The sequence below is a fragment of the Ursus americanus genome, chromosome 34 (assembly GCF_024610735.1).
Source record: "Ursus americanus isolate L20-20 chromosome 34, mUrsAme1.1.p, whole genome shotgun sequence".
NCBI lineage: Eukaryota > Metazoa > Chordata > Mammalia > Carnivora > Ursidae > Ursus > Ursus americanus.
Genome location: NC_142160.1, coordinates 28,367,865 through 28,383,624, shown reverse-complemented (window position 1 = coordinate 28,383,624; position 15,760 = coordinate 28,367,865). Strand labels below are relative to the sequence as shown.

The window sequence follows — 15,760 nt, the reverse complement described above, 5'->3', positions numbered from 1 at the left end:
AGCGGTATAAAATCACCAAGGATAGGCTCCTTAACCGTATTCTCTAGTGACTACAAATTATTACAAAAAACACCTTCTATGGAACTTCTGCGAGGCAGATCCCATTTCCTATCTGAACTGGCACCATATGCAGTTTTTACCGGCAGTTTTAGCGGACTGGATTTTCAACAGGAAGAGATGTATAATTAATCCCTCAGTTCCAGGAGGGATGAAAGCAGTTATATTTCTAACAGTTATAAAAGCATTGTAATTGCTATCACTCTAAATTTAACACTCCCCCCCCTGCCGACCTTTTGACTAATTCAAAGACCATCACAGTTCTTGGTATATTATCAAAAATCTTAGGAGATGATTTTCCATCAAAGCTGCTTGTAGATACAAGGTGGTCTAATCTATGATTTGTAATGTGAATAATGCTATATGCAAATTTGATAAACATTTGTTTCTAAATGGGTGAAATTATAGAAAAAAATAGAACTGTTTTAACAACTGTTACTTTATTTAAAAATAAATGAGGCAATAATGCTAACATTTACTGTATGCTTAGTAGGTGCCAGATGCTGTTCAAAGAGCTTTACATTAATTTGGTCATGATAATTAATCCCATGACTTAGATCCAATTAACAGTTCCATTTTACAGGTAAGGAAACTGAGGCAGAGGTCATATAGTTAACAAATGAAAGAGCCATGTTTCATATCCACTCCTTCTATCTCCAGAGCCCAGACTCAAACTCTGTGCTCTTTAGGGAATAAGAGGGCAGAGAAACACACTCAGAAGACAGTCAAGATGTGGGCAGAGAAGACATACAGAGCGCCAAACGGCCAAATGTCCATTCCACCTCAATATATGAAAGGGTGCAGGGAACCAAAAAAAGTGGGTTCTAGAAATAAAACTTAATTAATTAACTACTTAACCAGGGCAAGTAGATTTAACCTAACATGTAAACAATATCTCTTCCTTGCTTCCCAAGTACTGAAAGGGAAGTGCATTTGATGCTAAACTTGTGAGCTCCTCAGAAATTTGCCATATACATTTTAAAGAGGTGTTCTCCGGCTTTAAGAAAATTCAATACGTAACAACCTTCACTGTCTAAGCAAAAAATACTTGGAAACAAATTACAATGAAAAATATTTCATTGCATGTAGCTTGTAATGATGCTTCCTCAACACTCTCTTTTCATAAGGACTTTTTTACTTGTGAGGAAGGAGGGGAGCATTGTTCCATGTTACTGAGTAGGGAAGTCCTCAGGCACCATAGCACCCCTCCTCTGCTCACAGAACCAACATCTTCTCCCCTTTTCAGTTCTTCGTAGCAAACTGGTGTAAATGGCACTTTTCACCCATTCCTACCATTCACTACAGGAAGAGCATGAAGGTCTGTCCCACAACATCTGGTTTGAACGCTAGCTCTGCCACTTCTTAGCAAGTCCTTTCACCTCTACGTCTCCCCATGAGGTCAGCAACAGTGTCTTCTTCACTGGGGGGCAGCAGAGGGTTAAGGAGTTAAGCCATGGAAGCATTTAGAGCAGCTCCTGGCACCCACAGATGCTCTATAAATGTTAGATTTATTCTTATAGTCTTGTAGCCAAATACTCCCAAGACGTCGTCCCAAGCATCCTCAGACATGAGAACAGCGTGTAATGAGGGGCATGTAACACTTCTGTAACGAAAGGGGGAAGGAGGGAAGGAAGAGGAGGAAGGGCACAGCACATTAGCCAACAAAACGTGTCCAATCTGAGGAAAATATATGATCTTTGGGGTGTATGTCTGAACATAGTGAGGGTACATTAAATTAATCTATCAGGAAGTTCTAAAGTGAGAGGTGTGCTGAATACACATTCGGGCTGGGTGCTGAAAGCCCGAGCGTTAGATCAGCATTCAGATAAAGCGGGGATCAGAGACCATCGTCATCGGATGGACTTCTCAAATACAAACCTAAGTTGGAAATTATCAAAAAACTGTGATAGTATTATTAGGAATTCTAGTGATAATTTTAAAGTTTGACAGGGCAGTGCAGAAACACAATGTCACAGCACGGTAGGCTGCACGACGGCCACGCGGCTGCGCCACGGCCCAGCTCCTGTGATTCTAACGAGACGCTCACGGTCCACGGCAGTCAGCAGAGGAGAGAGAGGGCTTTGCCAGCTAGCTCTGCTAGGATCCGCAGACAGTGAGTCTGCCACCAAATCATTAAGTAGTATTTTGCTTGTCTGAGATTTTGTCTAATATTATGAAAGCCAGAGTACCTCAATCAATTCCATAGATTAGAGTTACGCTATAACTGACTCTCTACTCTTCTGCCTTACGTAGCCTGCATTTGTATCAATGGTTTATTGGCTCAAAAAAGATATAATTTTTCCCGAAGGAACCTAGTTAACTCACTTTCTCAACATTCATATAAACTGTTAATCTACTTCCTTAGTTAGCTGTCTAAATAGTCATACTGTCAATTCATTTCAATATATTTCCTGGTTGTTCTGAATAGTAAATTAACAGCTTTCATAATCGTCCATCGCGGCAGCATTTTACTCTTGCAATAAGGAGAACAATAATAGATATTTATATAGCGTTAACTACATGCCAGGCCCCCTGTGTGACACCCCCCCAACCAGCCCTTATAACAACACTAAGATGCAGGCTCTATTATTATTCCCATTTTATACACGAAGAAAACTGGCATAGAGAGAATAAATAACTTGCCCAAACTAGTAAGTGGCAGAGCTGGGATGTGAACCCACATGCTGGCTGGGGGTCTGTGCCCTTAACCACTAGACACCTTGCCTCCTGGCAGCTGAAGCACGAGTAAGAGTTAAATTGGGGAAGGGTGAAGAAGGTTTGCAAGTGAGGTAGGGAAGATAAAGGCAACAGCACTTGCAGAAGCACTCTGGCATGTGCGGGGCAGGGGCAGGAAAAAGGGGCTTGAGAACAGCAGACGGGGCCACATGCTGCACCCACAGAAGGCGCACGAGCAGCCGCACTGGAGGGCTCTGGGGGGGACAGGCCGTGTAGGACTGCACAGGTCAGATCAAGGGGCAGCAAAAGGACAGCGAGCACTGGGGCCTTGTGCCGGGGTGAGGACATGACAACCAGAATGCGGGTGTGAAAGCCACTGTCGTGTGGCAATGGCTGGTCGAAGGTGAGAGAGCAGGAAGCCCCGTCGGGAGCTGTGGTGACAGATCAGATGAGAGGACGGCAAGGAGCGGAGATGAGAGAAGAGAAGGTACCTATCACCAGCCCAGGGTGACAGATGGATCCAGGGGAAGGAAGAGGGTCAAGAAGGAAGCCTCAAGGGAGGACTCCTAGGTTTCTGATCCGTGTAACTGGGTGGATGGCGACAGGCTGTCCCACAGGATGGAAACACCTAATGAGGACAGAGGTTTCTGGACCCCTGGCCGTGTGGAGCAGGAGCAGCGACTGCGCTACCCGTGGGGGGCTGTCTGCAGTAGCAGTGAGACACGCACGCCCGGAGCCCACGCTGAAGGCGGGAGCAGAGGTTCAGCCTGGAGTCCGCACGTAAAGGACGAGTCAAGCTGCAGGCGTGCAGGAGCTCCTATTAAGGATGCTCAGAAGAGGGCCTATGGCAGAGCGCTGAAGAACTCGACATTTTAAAAGACGAGAAAGACAAGGATGAGTCTGCAGAGGGGGAGCTGAGAGGCAGAAGGAAAACCAGAAGAGTACAGATTTCACAGAAGCCAGGGAAGGCAAACTTGAGAAGGAATCAATAAAGCCAAATGCTCTGACAGGTCAAGAAAGAGGCCGATAGAAACATCTATTAGGTGTGGAGACAAGTGGTGACTATTTCCGAAGGGCAATGGGGACGGAGCCAGACCTGGAGTGAAGTGAGGCTTAGGTGAGAGGAGAGGAAATGAAGAAACAGGACATACAACCTGAGAAAGGTAGCTGAACGAGAATGTGGGGCAAGAGTAGCAGATTTAAAATAGGAGACACTAAGCATGTTTAAACCGTTGATGAGGACCAAAGTGGGGAGGAGGGTGAACACACCTCAGAAGGACGGAGCTGATAGTGTGAGGTTTCTGCACAGGAACAGGATCCAAAGCCTGACCAAGTGGCAGGAGAGATGGCGCCTCTATCTTACCAGGGGGGAAGGAGGCTCGGAGGCATGCGGGTGCAGGCCGGTTTCTAACTTTAAGAGTGGAAAGGTGATAAAGTTCCCATCTGATGGCTCCCAATTTCTGCGTGACAGAGGAGGTAAAGTTGTATCCAGAAAATGAAAGAGAAGGTGTGGGTATGAGAAGGAGGGGGGAGGGGAAAGTGGGGGCAGTGTCAGGGCTTTGAGGAGACACGAAGGATGGAACTGATCATGGTAGAGGGTGGAAGAAAGAGTGAGCCCAAGAAAAGAGGAATGCTGGGCAGTGTTGAGGGCTCGTTTCCGAATGCAGGGGCTTGAGAATTTACAGGGGTTCCTGCTGGCTCTGCTGTGTGAGCCGCAGTGCTGAGTGTGCAGGTGCAGGGAGAGAGGAGGCAGACAGCTAGCAGCCATTCAGGAGGCAGGTTTTGCTAGCCAGGCACAACAAAAGATCCAAGGGCAAGGGAGTTTAAGGATTGGGCAAGGATGCTAGAGGTGGACCACGGACCTAAGCTCCATGAAGAAAAGAGAGAGGACGGACTCAGGGAGAAAAAAGGGACAAAAGATGAGGGTCCTGATAAGAGGAAGACTAATTACAGTACCACCTGCTGATGGAAAAGCAGTGTGGGCACTGGGTGGAATTCCTAAATGTAACTCATTAATTATCATTAATAATCAGTCCTTAGATTATTTGAACTATTAATGAATTTGATTATTCCTTAAATCATCAAGGTCAACCTTCTGTGATATAATAAAAGGCTGGGCTTCCTGCTCTGAGAAGGACTCTTAGAAATCGTTAAGAAAAAGACCAACAACAACCCATGGGAAAATGAATAAAATACCCACTTGGCTGGCGCCTCCTCCTCCAGGGGCCCCGGGGACTCTTCCACTGCTGCGGTCTCTTCCATCGGTGCGGCCAGCTCCATGTCACTGAAAAGCAGTGAGAATCATCCCAGTCACACAAACATGTTCACATCAATGCTCTTACATATTCAAGACGGAAAAAATACATTTCAATATCCTTTTTCTTAAGTAAACACCATTCAAGGAATTATATACACACACAGGTAATCCACATAAAAATGAAGATGAGAAAACTGCTTATCCATTGAAATGACTTGAAAACTGTGAAAAGTACTTTTAGAAATAGAACTTTCTATGAATGGCCTAAATTTAAAAACAGATTATAAATGACCAGAACAATTATTTAAAACTCTTACTGTCCTAGGAAATTCCAAGTATTAGCAGAGGCCATAAAATTTCTCAACCTGTGCTTTTAGAATGTGTTCAAACTTAAGTGGCCATCAACAATACAGACTGTTAAATACGTAGGATGTTACATGTGAGCCCCATGGTAACCACAAACCAAAACCTGTAATAGATACACGAAAAATAAAAGAATCCAAACATAATATTAAGAAAGTCATCAAATCACAAGGGAAGAAAGCAAGAGAAGAAAGGAAAAGAGAAGAAATAAAAAAAAAAAAAAGAAAAACCCAGGAAATGATTAACAGAATGGCAGTAATGCATATCTATCAATAATTACTTTAAATGTAAATAGACTAAATGCTTCAATAAAAGACATAGGTGACTGATTGGGTTAAAAAAAAGCAAGATCCATCTATATTCTGCCTACAAGAGACTCACCCAGACCTAAAACATACACAAGGTGAAAGTGAAGAGATGAAAAAAACATTTACCATGCAAAGAGAAGCAAAAAAAAGAAAAGAAGAAGAAGAAATAGCTGGGGTAGCAATATTTATATCAGACAAAATAGACTTTAAAACAAAAACTCTCACAAGAGACAAATTACATAATGATGAAGAGATCACTCCAAGAAGAGAATATAACAATGATAAATATCTATACACCCGACACAGGAGCACCTAAACATACAAAGTAAATGTTAACAGACATAACGGGAGAAATCAACAGTGATACAGTAATAGTACAAGACTTTAACCCCCCGCTTACATTAATGGATAAATCATCCAGACAGAAAATCAATCAGTGCCTTTGAAAGACACACTAGACCATGGACTTAACAGATATAGAACAAACCATCCCCAAACAGAATATACATTCAAGTATTTCAAACATTCTCCAGGATAAATCACATGTTAGGCCACAAAATAGGTCTCAATGAATTTAAAAGACTGAAATCATATCAAGCATCTTTTTCTGATCATAACAATATAAAGCCAGAAATCAATTACAATAATAAGACTGGAAAAAACACAAACATGTAGGTGCTAAGCAACATGCTAATAAAAAACCAATGGGTCAATAAAGAAATCAAAGACGAAATCAAAAATACCTTGAGACTAATGAAATGAAAACACAATGGTCCAGGGGCGCCTGGGTGGCTCAGTCGGTTAAGCATCTATATGTCTTCTGCTCAGGTCATGATCCCAAGGTCCTGGGGTGGGCTGCTGCTCAGCAGGGAGCCTGCTTCTCCCTCTCCCTCCGCCCCTCCCTAGCTTGTGTGCTCCCTCTCTCTCTCTCAAAGAAATAAAATCTTTAAAACAACAACAAAAAAAACCCCCCGCAATGGTCCAAAATCTTTGGGACACAGCAAAAGCAGTTCTAAGAGGGAAGTTTATAACAATGCACGCCTACCTCAAAACACAAGAAAAATCTCAAACAATTTAACTCTACACCTAAAGGAACTAGAAAAAGAGAAACAAAGCCCAAAGCGAGTAGAAGAAAAGAAATAATAAAGATCAGAGCAGAAATAAATGAAACAGAGACCAAAAGCACAATGAAAAGATCCTGAAACTAAGAGCTGGTTCTTTGAAAAGATAAATAAAATTGATAAGCCTTTAGCCAGATTCATCAAGGGGGAGAAAAAAAAGAGAAGACCCAAATAAATAAAATCGCAAATGAAAGATAAGTTACAACTGACACCACAGAAATACAAAGAATCATAAGAGACTACTACAAAAAGTTATACACCAACAAACTGGACACCTAGAAGAAATGGATACATTACTAGAAACATACAATCATCTAAGACCGAACAGGAAGAAATAAAAAATCTGTAACTAGCCAACTATTAGTAATGAAATTGATTTAGCAATCAAAAAAACTCCAGGAGTAAATACTTTCACAGGTAAATTCTATCAAATATTTTACTAACATAATATAATAAAAAATATTATTAATAAAAAAATAAAATAAAATGCAAAAAAAAAAAAGAGAAGAGTTAATACTTATCCTTCTCAAACTATTCCAAAAAACAAGAGGAGGAAGAAATGCTTCCAAATTCATTCTATGAGGCCAGGATTACCCTTACACCAAAGTCAAAACAGAGAATTACAGGCCAGTATCTCTGATGAACAAATCCTCAACAAAATGTTAGTAAACAGCAGTCAACAATATGTTAAAAAGGTCATTTACTATGACCACACTGGATTTACTCCAGGAGCGCCAGGATGACTCAATACTTGGCACATCAATCGACATGACAAAGCACATTAACAAAATGAAGATGACAATGATATGACAATCTCGACAGACGCTGAACAATGATATGACCATCTCGACAGACGCTGAACAATGATATGACCATCTCGACAGACGCTGAACAATGATATGACCATCTCGACAGACGCTGAACAATGATATGACCATCTCGACAGACGCTGAACAAGCATTTCACAAAATTCAACATCCATTCATGATAAGAACTCTCAGCAAACTGGGTATAGAGGGAACACACCTCAACATAATAAAGGCCATATATGAAAAACTCACAGCTAATATACTCAATGGTGAAAAACTGAAAACATTTCCTCTAAGATCAGGAACAAAACAAGGATGTCCACTCTCACCACTTTTATTCAACATAGTACGAAAAGTCCTAGCCATACCAACCAGACAAGAAATAAAAGGCATCCAAATAGGTAAGAAACAAAACTCACTATTTGCAGATGACACGATATGGAAAACCCTGTTACCCACCAAAAAACCATTAGCACTAATAAATGACTTCAGTAAAGTTGCACGACACAAAATGAATATACAGAAATCTGTTGCATTTCTAGATGTTAATAATGAATTAGCAGAGACAATACAAAAACAATCCCATTTGCAATTGCATTAAAAAGAATAAAATGCCTATGAATAAACTGAACCAAGGAGGTGAAAGACCTGTACTGTGAAAACTGTAAGACACTGATAAAAGAAATTGAAGACAACACAAATAAATGAAAAGATACTCTATGCTCATGGATTGAAAGAATATGTTAAAATGTCCACACTACCCAACACAATCTATAGGTTCAATGCAATCCCTATCAAAACACCAGTGGTATTTTTCACAGAACTAAAACAAACAATCCTAAACATGTATGGAACCACAAAAGACCCCAAATAGCCACAGCAGTCTTGAGAAAGAAGAACAAGGCTGAAGATATCACAAGCCCAGATTTCAAACTATACAACAAAGTTATAATAACAAAACAGTATGTACTGACACAATAATAAAGACATAGACCAGTGCAACGGAAGAGAGCCCGACTAAACCCACTAGTCTAGGACAGCCTCTATGCCAGGGAAAAGACAGCCTCTTCAACAAAACGGTGTTGGGAAAACTGGACAGCTACATGCAAACGGATGAAACTGGACCACTTCCTTACGCCATACACAAAAATAAAACAAAAATGGATTAAAGACCTAAATGTAAAAACTGAAACCATAAAATTCCAGAAAGAAAGAAAGAAAGAAAGAAAGAAAGAAAGAAAGAAAGAAAGAAAGAAAGAAAAGAAAGAAAGACCGACCATAGGCCGTAAACTCTTGGACATCTGTTTAGCAATATTTTTCTGTATCTGTCTCCTCAGCCAAGGGAAACAAAAGCAAAAATAGACTATTGGGATTACATCAAACTAAATAAAAAAGCTTTGCACAATGAAAGAAACCATCAAGAAAATGAAAAGGTGACCCACTGAATGGGAGAAGATCTTTGAAAAGGGTCCAAAATATATAAAGAACTCATGCAATTCAACACCAAAAAAATTAACAGTCCAATTGAAAAATGGGCAGGAGTTGCCGAGACATTTCTCCAAAGACATACAGATGGCCAACAGACACATGAAAAGATGCTCAACATCACTCAGCATCAGTGATGAAATGCAAAAATCAAAACCACCATGAGATATAATCTCACACCAGTCAGAATAGCTGGTATCAAAAAGACAAGAAATAACGAGTGTTGCTGAGGGAACCCTTGTGCACTCCTGGTGGGAATGTAAATGGTGCAGCCACTCTGGCAAACAGTATGGAGGGTCCTCCAACAATTAAAATACAATTATCATATGACCCAGCAATGCCACTTTGGGTATTTACTCCCCCACCCCCGGAAAAGATGAATTTTGTTTGTTTGTTTTAAAGATTGCTTATTTGAGAAAGACAGTGCGTGTGCACGCAAGCAGGGAGAGGGGCAGAGGGAGAGGGAGAATCCCAAGCAGACTCCCTGCCAAGCATGCAGCCCGATGCAGGGCTTAATCCCACAACATGTGTCCAAATCACAAGTTGGATGCTTAACCAACTGAGCCAATCAGGTGCCCCGAAAGATGAATTTTATTTTTTAATTAAAAAAATTTTTTTTCTTTATTTTCTTTATTTATTTGAGAGAGAGCAAGAGCATGAGCGGGGTGAGGGGCAGAGGGAGAAGCAGATTTCCCTCCAAGCAGGGAGCCTGATGCGGAACTTGATCCCGGGACTACAGGTCATGACCTGAGCCGAAGGCAGACGCTTAACCAACTGAGCCACCCAGATGCCCTGAAAGATGAATTTTAAAAGATATATGCATCCTCATGTTTATTGCAACATTATTTATAATAGTCAAGATATGGAAGAAATCTAAGTGCCCCCTTGATAGATGAATGGATAAAGAGGTCCTATATATATGTACAACAGGGTATTACTCAGCCATAAAAAAGAATAAAATCTTGCCCTTCTTGACAACATGGATGGACCTGAAGGTATTATGCTAAGTGAAATAAGTCAGACAGAGAAAGACAAATACCATATGATTTCACTCAAAAGTGTAATCTAAAAAACAAAACAAATGAAGAAAAAAGACTCATAAATACAGAGAACAAATGGGCAGTTGCAATAGGGGCACGGGGGTGGAGGAGGATGGGCGAAATAGGTGAAGGGGATTAAGAGCTATAAACTCCAGTTATAAAATAAATAAGTCATGGAGATGAAAAGTACAGCACAAGGAATATAGACAGCAATAATGTAATACTTTTTATGGTGGTGACAGATGGTAACTATACTTACTAGTGTGGTGAGCATTTCATAATGTATGTAATTGTTAAATCACTATGTTATGCACCTCAAATACAATATTGTATGTCAACTACCACTCAATAAAAAATAAAAAATAAAATTCTCGACTCACAAGTGTCAAATGACTCACAATACACAAGAATACACCGTAGCAAACTTCTCGAAAATGACGGAAACATTCCACAATCATGAGTGTGCAGAATACAAACAGGCTGGTGATAACTGTGCCAGAAAAATAAGGCTCTGAAACATCAATTTATATACCATCGCATCTAAATGCAATCTACAGATCAGAAATTAAGGCACAATGAGACACAATTTGAATTCTAATACACATGATCTTAACTTTTCCTTTTTATATTAACGTTAATCCTATATGATTATTACTTAAAAAAAAAAAAAGAGTCCCAGCAAAAGAAATTTCATTTTCAGGGAAATGTTAAAATTAGTCAATATAAGTATATCCATTAGAAATATTTTTTTTAAAGATTTTTTATTTATTTATTCGACAGAGATAGAGACAGCCAGCGAGAGAGGGAACACAAGCAGGGGGAGTGGGAGAGGAAGAAGCAGGCTCCCAGCGGAGGAGCCTGATGTGGGGCTCGATCCCAGAACGCCGGGATCACGCCCTGAGCCGAAGGCAGACGCTTAACCGCTGTGCCACCCAGGCGCCCCCCATTAGAAATATTTCATACTCTACACACAGACCCCAGCACTTTTTCATCTCCCATTAAGGAAAAAGTATCACAACATAAGCTATTTTTTAAAAAGCAAAGATAAATTGAACTGTAATAACAGAATTGACTTTTTACAATTAAGTTTTTTTACTCATCATGCAAAGCTATTGTACTAAACTTTAAAAATGAATTTTTTAGATACAGAATTTGAATAATTAATTAAAAAAAATTTTTTTTTTTAGTAATCTCTACACCCAGTGTGGGCCTCGAATTCATGACCCCAAGATCAGGAGTTGCATGCTCTTCTGACTGAGTCAGCCAGGCACTCCAAATAATTAATTTTTACTTTTAAAAAAGGTCGTAAATCAAACGCACTCTGAGTTTGGAAGGACGCGGCTGCTGCTCTGCCTGGCGGAGGCCCTTCGCAGAGGCTCCCTCTGCACATCAGCCTGACCAGGGCAGGGTCACAGGGCTTTTGGCATCCAGGAGCCCAAAGTCTAGAAGCAGCACAAACCACTCCAACTTTCTCTTTATTCCCTTGGCAACGTAATAAACCAAGGGGCTAAAGACTATAGGTTTATTGGTAGTTCATAGCTTTCAACAATTAAAAATCATAAAAGGGCTATGTAAACACCAGCATTTCTTAAACTTGAGAAGCTGATTTAAAAAAAGGAGAGAAATCACAGATCTCCCTCCTGTGTTGACCTAAATTATTTAATGAATAAACAAAAAACTAATGTGCTTACAGCTCTTACAGAACCATGTGACCAAAACTACAGAACCATGGTGTTTCAAAACTAGCATCAATTTATGTTGGTGGATTTTGTTATTTTGTGGAAGGAGATAATGTTGGATTTACAGAAGAAAGATACAGCCCCAGGGCCCATGTGTATATTTTGACTTCAGTTATATGAATGCAGAAAATGCCTGTTTGCACAAGTATACTCCACAAAGCTATGTTAAACACCTCAAGGCTTTGTTACCTAGTTCAAATTCAGACTTCACACTTACCCAGATCTATGACAGTGAACAGATTTTAATCGAATGTTACTTGATTATTACATAAGACCGCCTTGCTCTCTGAAATAAAAGTTGGAAGGCACCATTGCTGAAAACCACTTTTGCGAGTGTGTTTCAACTAGTAACAGGAAAATCATATCTGATATCTGATATATTTTTTTAATTACCACAAATGGAGAAAATTCCACTTTCAGCATGGGCACCCACTATCAAACCGTTAAGAAAACCAGTAACATTGGAAATGGCTCACTGTACCATTTTGAAAACATCTTATCCATAAATTTAGTTAGCACTGCCAATGCCGTCAAAGAGGAATACTAACTACAGTAAAATCTTCAAACTTTTATTTTTTTAAAAGATTTATTTATTCATTTTAGAGAGACGGGCGAGGAGCAAAGGGTGAGAACCTCAAGCAGACTCCCTGCTGAGCGCAGAGCCCAACTCAGGACTCGATCCCAGGACCCTGAGATCATGACCCGAGCTGAAATCAAGAGTCGGACGCTCAACCAACTGAGCCACCCAAGTGCCCCCAAAACCCTCAAACTTTCAATACGCTGCACAGTGCTTGGCCTTGCCCAGACATGAACAGCCTTACTACGTTAGGCTCACCTCTGCTCTTTTCTTATTAATCAAAAGCAGCATATAACTTCCCTGTACTACACTGTTTTCATGATTAAAATCAGTATTTCCATTTATTAAATAAGAAATTCAAGTCTTATTCTCTGAAAATCTTCAAGTTACAAATTATTGCCACCTCAGAGCTTTGACTTAGTAACTCAAAAACCAATCCAAAATGCCATGCGATGTGCGTCCTTTTAGCATTGGGACCTGCCAGTCCACCAGAAGCACACCTGACACCTGGTTACCTCTTCATGTTATAAGATCAGTGCTGATCCCTTAGGGAACATAATCGCTTGAAGCCAAAATTATTTTAAGTTCCAGTGTTTGCATTGAAATGGAGTGGTAGTATGTATGTATGTATTTAGAAAGACTGAGAGAGTGTGAGCAGGGGGAGAGGCAGAAGGAGAAGGAGACAAGCAGACTCCCTGCTGAGCGGTGAGCCTGACACAGGACTCGAATCCAGGACCCTAAGATCATGACCTGAGCTGAAAGCAAGAGCTGGACGCTTCACCAGCTGAGCTACGCAGGCGCCCCCGGCAGTGGTGGCATTGGTAGTATTAAATAAGTGGTAAATCAGATGACTCAGAGGTATTACTTTTTAAAATATATATTATCAAAGTAAAATAAACAAAATTAAAAGATTCGTAATCAAGATCCTAGGGAACCCTATACTGAGAAACATTCGACAAGTTTCTTTTTCCTCTCAAGGACAATACAGATATGCAGTGGTAGTGCGTGTAATATTACATTTAGTATTGTTTTGTACATTTTTCTCTAAGGACAAAAGTCTCAGAAACATCAGTTTATCTGAAAAGCTTATATTCTTCAGAAGAAGAAAACTGGAAGTCTGGATTCCTTCAAGCCTTCGAACGTGTGGAAAGCGTGCCCCCCAACATGAGTTGGGGGACCCGTTTCTTGCCCTGCACTGCCCGGAAGTACTTGCCGCCTAGTCTTTACAGACACAGGAAGACGTTGTCCCTGCAGCCATGAAATGGCAGAAACAGCAGAACCAAGTACCTCTTCTAAGTAGCAAAACTGGCACAGATCTGAGACACCACGAAGCCTCAGAAAAATGTCAGATTTGAACCTCCAGTGAAACTTGTCATTGCGCTTCAACCTGCAAATGAGTTCATAAAATCAAGATGCAATGTATACGAGAACCTGGGGGGGGGGGGGGTCACAGAAAAATCAAGTATAGAATATCCGGGAATTTAAACAGCATTCTGAGGCCTACGCAAATGCACAGTGCCACGGGCTAGCGCGTCAGCAAACACAAATTATGTGGCTAAAATGTGATAAAAGAACTTTAAAAGTAGTTTTCAAATCTAATTACAACATAGAAAACATGCTTTAAAAAGTCACCTCACTAAACGAAAGCGTAAAATGGATCTCTACCTCATGGCACACAAATATAAAGACAGTGAAAGCACAACAGAGAATACTTTTCATGAAAGGAAACTAAAGATCCAGAGATTTCCATCTAATCGTAGGTTCACAGAAAGCACACATTTGCACCGTACCTGGTATCTTTACCTGACCCCCAGGTTCGAAGTCCACATCCACCCATGCTGTCTTCAGTTCTGATTGCTCTAGAGAAAGAAAGAATATTCCCCTAAACTAAAGGTAGTCTCCAGTCAATCTCCCAATTAGAAAGGTTGATCACAAAAGCTGTTCCAGGATCAGCTCCCTCAGGAATAAAAGCACACTATACAAAGTCAACTAAATATGAATACATAACAAACAGATCCATACCATGTATTACCAAGAGCATGACGCAAAAACAGCAGTTACAGAGGAACTGACATTTTCTCATTCCCACCATACCTTTCAAAATCTCGTTTCCCTCTCTGGTCAAAACCGTCGAAAGCTCTGTTCCCAGGGCCGCCTCTGCCGCGGCTTCGCATGGCCCCTCTTGGGCCTCCACGGCCTCTCAGTGGTCTGTCTCGATCAAACCTGTCAATGGGTCTAGGAAGAGACGGGTATAATCAAAAGCGGTGAACTGGATTAAAGGGCTAAGAAGACTCTTTTCAGAAAAAAATTCTAGAAGGACATGACAGCTGTAATACACTGGAAAGAATGGTGGCTTGAATAATAGTTAACTTTTACTGATTAATACTACCTGAAGCACTGTTCGGAGCACTTCGCATACCGTAATTAATTCTCATAAACAGAACTTCAGTATGCAACTACTGTCCACAGATCAGGAAACAAGAGGCACCAAGGAGGTAGGTAACTTGCCCATGGTCATACAGCTGCTAGGTGAGGGAGCCAGACGAGAGAAGCAGGTCCTGGGTAGGTCTCACTATGGAGGGGCATCCCTTTCTCTCTCTGGATTCAGTTTCCTCATTTATAAAATGAGTAGGTTAGATAAACTCTAAGATTCATTCCGGCTCTAATATTCAATATTTAAGTTAAATTTGGAATGTTTTGTATAACAGAAATAATTTAACTTCAAATTATGCCCCCTCCCAAATTTCCCTCTCCCAAACACGACCAGTCAGTGACACTTGGGGCTGAAAACATTAACCTGCAACAACCTCAGTTCTACCCCCACTGCCCTACACAAACTTCCAAGGACAGCTGAAGCTCTTTGTTGTTAAAGCCAACAGCAACTTTTGTCTTTATGTCATTTGACCCCTATTCATCATTTGACACCGCTGACCATTAATTTTCCTCTGACCTCTCTGGCTTCTCTTTCCCTGCCTGTCCTTAAAAAATTACTTTTGTAATCGGTCATACTGAAACAGGGTACGAAATTCACAAGCTATTCCCCTTGCTCCTTAGCTACCCAATTCCACTTGTCACAGGTAGGCACGTCCAGAATCACATAAAGGGACCAGATCTATACCTCGCCTCTTTCATTTCACTAGTCTTGGTGCTTCACACACAGCTGCCTCCCTCGTTCTTCTGGATACCTGATTGTCCTTACGTGTACCTGCATTCCTGACTTCCTATTCCTGGCACACACTGTCCTCATCTCTATGCTACTGCTATGTGACCTTCGTTCATGTGACCCTGCGTCTATCATCTATCAGATAGTCTATCAGTCTATCTGATT

General features: G+C 40.9%; 1 protein-coding gene across 2 annotated transcripts in view; it reads right to left on the bottom strand.

The window, feature by feature from the left end:
* Window positions 1–15,760, bottom strand: part of HABP4 (hyaluronan binding protein 4) — a 40,570-nt gene that overhangs the window by 14,229 nt on the left and 10,581 nt on the right. The window contains exons 3-5 of one of the 2 annotated variants that reach the window (XM_045780866.2): window positions 14,527–14,667; window positions 14,223–14,291; window positions 4,934–5,017 (exon numbers count right to left, since the gene is read on the bottom strand). In XM_045780866.2, the coding sequence (XP_045636822.2) occupies window positions 4,934–5,017; window positions 14,223–14,291; window positions 14,527–14,667 (294 nt within the window). The remainder of the gene's footprint in view (window positions 1–4,933; window positions 5,018–14,222; window positions 14,292–14,526; window positions 14,668–15,760) is intronic. The other variant, XM_045780867.2, reaches the window with a different exon arrangement.